Source organism: Ananas comosus, linkage group 10 (assembly GCF_001540865.1).
Source record: "Ananas comosus cultivar F153 linkage group 10, ASM154086v1, whole genome shotgun sequence".
NCBI classification, from domain to species: domain Eukaryota; kingdom Viridiplantae; phylum Streptophyta; class Magnoliopsida; order Poales; family Bromeliaceae; genus Ananas; species Ananas comosus.
Window position 1 is genome coordinate 911,022 of NC_033630.1, and position 6,525 is coordinate 917,546.

General features: G+C 39.6%; 1 protein-coding gene across 1 annotated transcript; it reads right to left on the reverse strand.

Annotated features, from left to right (window-relative positions):
- LOC109716596 (aspartyl protease family protein At5g10770-like) lies at positions 4,894-5,904 on the reverse strand. The gene has a single exon (XM_020242127.1). It carries the CDS (start codon positions 5,902-5,904, stop codon positions 4,894-4,896), a length of 1,011 nt encoding a protein of 336 aa, XP_020097716.1.

The following is a 6,525-nucleotide window of genomic DNA, read 5'->3' on the forward strand; positions in this document are numbered from 1 at the left end:
TTTCGCTGCAGAACAAATTAAATTTTTTAAAAAATAAATTTATGTAGTGCTTCTCCTAATAATATTACTTGGACAAACAATATTCTATCTTTTAGCTTGGTGGGTGGTATGGACTGAGCGAAACAACACTATCTTCCGATCGATACCCCCAACCCTCTGCGCTCGCTTGACCGTATTAACGTTTTACTAAACAACTGGAGCAATTTCTGCTGACCGCGGACTGTATTTTTAGCCTTTTTCTCTTTCTCCTTCTCTCCATGTCTTTGGTTTTTTTTTGCACTTTTCTTTTTTCCCGGAAGCTTTAGCTGCATCCACCTTGTAAGTCTAGTTCATCCTTTTTAATGAATGAAGCAGGTACCTCGCTATCTTTTTCTCAAAAAAAAAAAGAAAAAACAATATTCTATCTTTTATAAAACAGTATAATATCTTAATATTTTATCAAATAATATAATATCTTTCAGTAGGTCTAAATTAACAAGCTCTAAAACTAACTTATAACCTATTTGGCGTTTGAAAAAACTATTGTTAGAGATGCTGACTTTACCTGTTGCTTGGTGTTTCCAGAAGCTTCAAAATATTTCGGCTTCCACGTTCAGCACTATATATACATCAAACTAATTATTATTTTAGCTTAAGCCACAATAAGGAGAAAAAAAAAAAAAGTTTCTTATTTTTTCTTTATCAAAAACATTAATTTTATGCAGCTCTCTCTAAACATATCGGATATATTAATTTTTTAAAAAAAGATAAGTGAAATGATATTTTTGCTATCACAAATGTGCCATTCAATGACATTTTTATTATCATAAATATGTCCATTTAAAAATTCTAATTGTTAGAATTATGCAGAAGTATTCTTTTGAAAATTTTCGACAGTCATCTTCTTCTTTCATGAATAAAATTATAGTATAAGAGAGATAAAAATATTAATTTATCTTATTAATCTATCAGAATTAAGTATTTTATCTATGGTTGGTTATATTTTTTTTAACGAATCCTAATAGTAGGGGTATATATATATATATATATATATATATATATATATATATTTGAAAATGTTAGAATTTTTGTATGAATAAATATAAAAAGTTGAGTTTTGCAGGAAATGTTTATAGAGAACTCTATCCATTTAACCCTTATCAAAATGTCGTTATATGTTTTTTTTTTTAGAAATAGGTAGCATGCTATCTACTTTGTTTATTTTATTTTGAAAATAAATTTAGCTGGAAACGTGAATCAATTAGAATTTGAACTTGAGACCCACCAAATACTTTGCCACTTGTTGCTAGAAACGGTCGGTAAATATTGTTGGTATATGTTGATTTTCAAAGTGGAGAACTAGACCGTTGTTCTTGGAGCAAACCAAACAATAAGCTCTAAATCTGAAAGCAGTTTCATTTGTAATCTAATTTTATTATTATCGTACGACGAAAATCGAGCTCACTCCAACAAACCAGTTCGGTCGGTGGGAGTATGGGCGTAAATAAGAGTAGAATTTAAACGAGGAAAAATTATACTATACTATCAAACATTATTCTGTTTTCTCTTTCATCATCGCTTTGTTCGATGATGATGAACACAGTGCCGCCAGGAGGACAGGGCAAGACCACGGACGAGAAGGGACGCCCGCGTACCGCGCACCGTCGGCCGTCGCCTCACATGCGAGTAGGGGTGTCAAACGGGCCGGGCGGCCCGCGGTCCGCCCGGCCCGGCACGAGAGTGGGCCGGGCCAGGCACGGCACGGCACTGTAGCGTGCCGTGCCGGCCCGGCCCGACCAGTTAAATCGGGCCGTGCTGGGCTGCACTCCCGTGGCCCGATGGCCCGGCACGGCCCGGCACGATATAGGTCTAGGCCGTGCCGGGCCTAGAGGGTACCCAGCCCGGTCCGGCACGGCACGGCCCGGCCCATGTGGCCAGGCACTCCCGAGCCGGGCCCAAGCTCTGCAGCACCCAGTTGGGCAAGCCAACCTTGGGAGTTGGGTTCCCGAGGCCCTGCAGCACTCAACTCCCAATGCTTTGGGAGTTGGGCTGTAGCTTTGGGACTCCCAAATGAGAGTTGGGCTGTGGCTTTGGGATGGTATTTTTGTCAAAAAAATTTAAAATTTTTAAATAATTTAATTTAAAATTTAAAATTTTAATATTTTTATAAATATATTTTAATTTTTTTTACTTATATATTATTTTTAAAAAAATTAATATTAATATTTTTATTTTTCAAAAAATTTAAATATTTTTAAATAAAATTAATAAAATAAAAAAGGGCTGGCCCGAAGCCCCCGGCGGCCCCGGCACGGCCCGCTGCAGTCCGGGCCGGGGCCGTGCTGGGCCGGGTTCCAAAAAATTTGGCCCGCAATGCACGGCCCGATTTTGGGGCCGGGCCGTGCGGGCTGCCTCCGGCCCGTTTCGGCCGGAAAATGTGGGCCGTGCCGGCCGCGGCACGGCCCACATTACATCCCTACATGCGAGCTTCTTCGAGATTCCTGCAAGTGGGGCTGAAACCTACGCGCCCGGATCCCTATTTTGATACTCCCCAGCCGTCGTGTTCCACAGACCAATCCATGCTCGAACAATTACTGCGGCCTCCACCAAATAATAGCCCAGCCTGCAGTTTAACCAACCTAATATATACGCACTATTAATTCTACTCACAATAGAGCGTAGGCTATGCCAGTAAATAAAATCCAGTTCCGATGAAAAGGACACGATCAAATATATATATATTAATATATATATATATATAGAGAGAGAGAGAGAGAGAGAGAGAATTATGCTACTATACTATCAATAGTACTAAGCTCTTGATACTATTGAGTTTTCGGCCGTTGGATGAAAGGATATGCTGTTAGAATAATAGTGATCCCCTAGGGTTGAGTGGGTCGTTGGTTTTAATAGTATAATCTAACGGGTGGAAATGATCAAAGAGTAGATCTAACGGTAGAAAACTCAATAGTATCAAGGACTTGCTACTATCGATAGTATAGTAGCCGGACTCTATATATATATATATATATTAGAAAGACTTAATTTTAGTTCCTGAGTTTGTCATTTGCTTTGTAATCCAGAATCTCTTCACTGTACATGCCGTGCCATCAGTATTATATATATATATATATATACTCGACAATTAATAAATGATGAGTAACAGAGGTTTAGTTTTTAATTGTATTTTGTTGGTGTATTCTTTGCCAAGTTGACGATATTTTTAATGATAGAAATTTAACTAAATAAATAATGAAAATTAGAAATCTGATGAAAAAAAATTAAGGTCCAACCAAAAAAAAAAGGTAGGATAAGGGGTTGGGAGTATTGAAGCAATTAACCCCTTCCTCCTCCCCGGTACGGATTGCCCGGTTCAACCGAAACGGACCACAAGTTTGTCTGGTTCGGGCCGAAACGGACCGGGCCACCTTTTGTTGGATTGTGATCAAGTATGGCCCAGGCCCAAACCGGACAGAGCCCTGCTAGTCTACGGCCCCGCCCATTACGGTATACTCTTTTATTTTCTTATATATTTTAGTTTTAATTTTTAAAAACTTTTAATTAATTTTATACTATTAAATAAATCATTTTTAGATAACCTTTCTAAAAAACTATTTTGAATTTGAATAGTTTAAACTAGTTTTTAAGAATAAATAAAAACACCAAAAAAATATATTACAAAAAAGAAAAATTAAATAAACAAAAGCGCCGTCCCGGTACTTTTTGTAATTTGTAAGCTGAAAATGTATGGAAAACCCCTCTACTATAGGATAGTTTGAAAACCACCTCTTCAAATTTATTTTTTTTATTAACCTCCATTTAATTTTCTCGGTTTTTTTTTTTTATTTGGTATATCAACTCGGTAGATACAAATTTAATTAGGAAATACAATAGCCCTTGTATTCAATTCTATCGGATACTCATTTGTATTGTATATGTAAAAAAATAGTATTTTATTAATATAGTAGTGCTTATTTTATGAACAAGCAATGCTATATATATACATATACTCCAAATAGAGTATAAATCTTACGCTTATTATTTAAGGAACATTATTGTATTTAGTTGTTCTCAATTTTTTTTATAATACCAAAAACTCCAAAAAAAATTTAAACTCCACCATTTTAGATGTAAAATGTACATCCTCTATTTAGAATATACCGCGAGCATTTCTTTCATGGACAAATTTAGTGTATCAATTCGGTAGACATAAACGTAAGTTACAATCCCCCGTCTATTAGTTCTTTGACTTACTCTCTTCTATTCACTAATAACTATATTTTCTGACTACCGATCGGCCCTAGAGCAAGTGGTAAAAGGTTTGGTAGTTGGTACCCGAGGTGGTTGGTCCCAAGTTCGAATTTTAATTAATTCATATTTCCAACTAAGTTTATTTCTTAATAAAATAAACGAACTATATTTTCTAACTAATATTATACGTAGGGTCCGTTTGGTTCACGATTTGTAATATTCCGATTATCCTTCACTTTTCATAATTAAAAATATTCAAATAATTACCAAACAACGCAAGTTGGATAGTTATTCAAATAATTACCAAACAATTCAAGTTGGATAGATGTAAAAGATTATATGAAGTAGTGGGAATCATTGTAGATTTCTAAATAATAAAAATACTAGGTTACTATGGGTTACAAGATATTCTTATTTTTCTGTCCGATGAAAATTATTAGTAATTCATTAATAAGAATATACTAGTATTTTACAACTTTTCGACTCAAACGGCGTGATAAATTAGTAACACACTTTTCATTTCAAATATAAAATATATAATTAATATTTTCAAAATATTTCAAACCTTGATCAAAGTATCCCTTACTACTTTATTATTATTATTATTATTATTATCGGCTGTAAAATACGAGGTAATTTTCCGTGCAATTTGCCGCTAATTAATCAGGAACAACCTTTGGCTCCAATACCAATCCGTTGGTTAGAGATATCATACACCACAGTAACCTTCACCTGCTGCGTGTTTCCAATAATACTCAGTTGTTGGTCGTTACTATTTCCAGCAAACGCTAAACAGCTCTGCGCTGGCTCGCCGAACATTATGCCGTCGATGTCCAGATTGAGGCTCGCTCCGCCGTCGAACACCAGCTCCACCGCCGGCACCTTCACCACCTCGTGCCCGCTCAGATTGTAACACGTGTCCAGTTCATAGTCCGCGGGTGCCGTCGTGTAGTTCGCCATGTGCCGGCGGAACACCGCCCGCATCCCGGAGAACGCGGCCGGCGGCAGTCTGGTGATCACCGTCCCGGAGTCCATCAGCGTCCTGGCTGTCGAGAACACCTTCTGGTTTATATCCAGTTTCTTGCCTCCGACTTTGATCGCCACGAGTTTTACGTAGTACGTTGACGGATCGCTCGCTTCGCGTATCATCGGCGTGTATCGTATGCCGGCCGGCGGGCTGCCTGTACTGCCGACTAGCAGGTAGCCAGTCGAGCTCGCTATTGACGGTAGGCAGTAGGAAAAGATCTCTCTGTACTTTTGCGAGGCCTGCGAGATCAGCGAGGACTCGCCGCGGCCTAAGCCGATCAGACCGGCAACCCGACCAAACGACCCTCTGTTATGATCGCCGCAGCCGAACCTAAAGTTCGGCAGCAGGTCCCAGGGACTCAGAGTAAGCGTGTCGTGGCTGAAGTTCCCAGAGGACCTGGACTTATCGTCGTATTGGATTTCGTAGCGGCACGTCCGGCCGGCAGAGCAGCGGGCAGGGTCGAGTTGGGCGCACTCAGCTGAGCCGCAGTGGATGCTGCTATACGTGGATGATTTGGCCGGATCGAAAAGTGGGTCGTTTTGTGGGTAACAATGGTTGCAGGGCTTGCACTGGAGCCAGGAGAGGTCGCTGCCGGTGTCGAATTCCACGGAGAAGTCCTGTTTAGGAGTTCCGATGCCCGCATTCATGATGTAGTTGCTGGTGCCAACGATGTCGCCGGTGTGGGCAGGAACCGACACGGCCCGCAAGCCGCCTCTGCCGGCTATGTTGAATGCGGTAGAAAGACGACGATGTTGGAGCGAGTCGACTCGAGCTTGATCATTGTTAATGATTTGCTTGTGTGACGGTTTTTCCTCCTTCCAGAGTGGCGAGCACGGTCCGTACCGATGGACGACGGTCAGCCTCGACAGATTTGAATCTGATCAGGAATCCAAACAAACATGTTTTAAGTAGGAGAACTCCATAGAAGGGAGCTGATATTACCATGAACATATCAGCTCTTTGCAATTATATCCTCATCCAGTGAAAAATAGTCCAAGTCCTATTATTACTGGAATTGAACTACGCTTTCGTGGAGTACTTTGTTGGTTTAAATGTGCTATCATTCTGTTCTTTAATGGGAGGTTAGGTTGAGTCGAGTAACGTTCAAAATGATGGGAGGTCAAGTTGGCCCGAGTCATATTCGAAATGATGCAAGACTGATTGGGCCGAGTGACATTCGAGACCTGCGGATGTTGTATCCGTATGTTTTAAGTGAATTGGTCATTTATTTTTAACAGCTCGAGCTTTTGGGATTAATAATTAGCACC

Bases quoted from the DNA above. Each gene is read 5' to 3' on its own strand.
- LOC109716596 (XM_020242127.1), bottom strand. From the start codon at position 5,904: ATGAATGCGGGCATCGGAACTCCTAAACAGGACTTCTCCGTGGAATTC.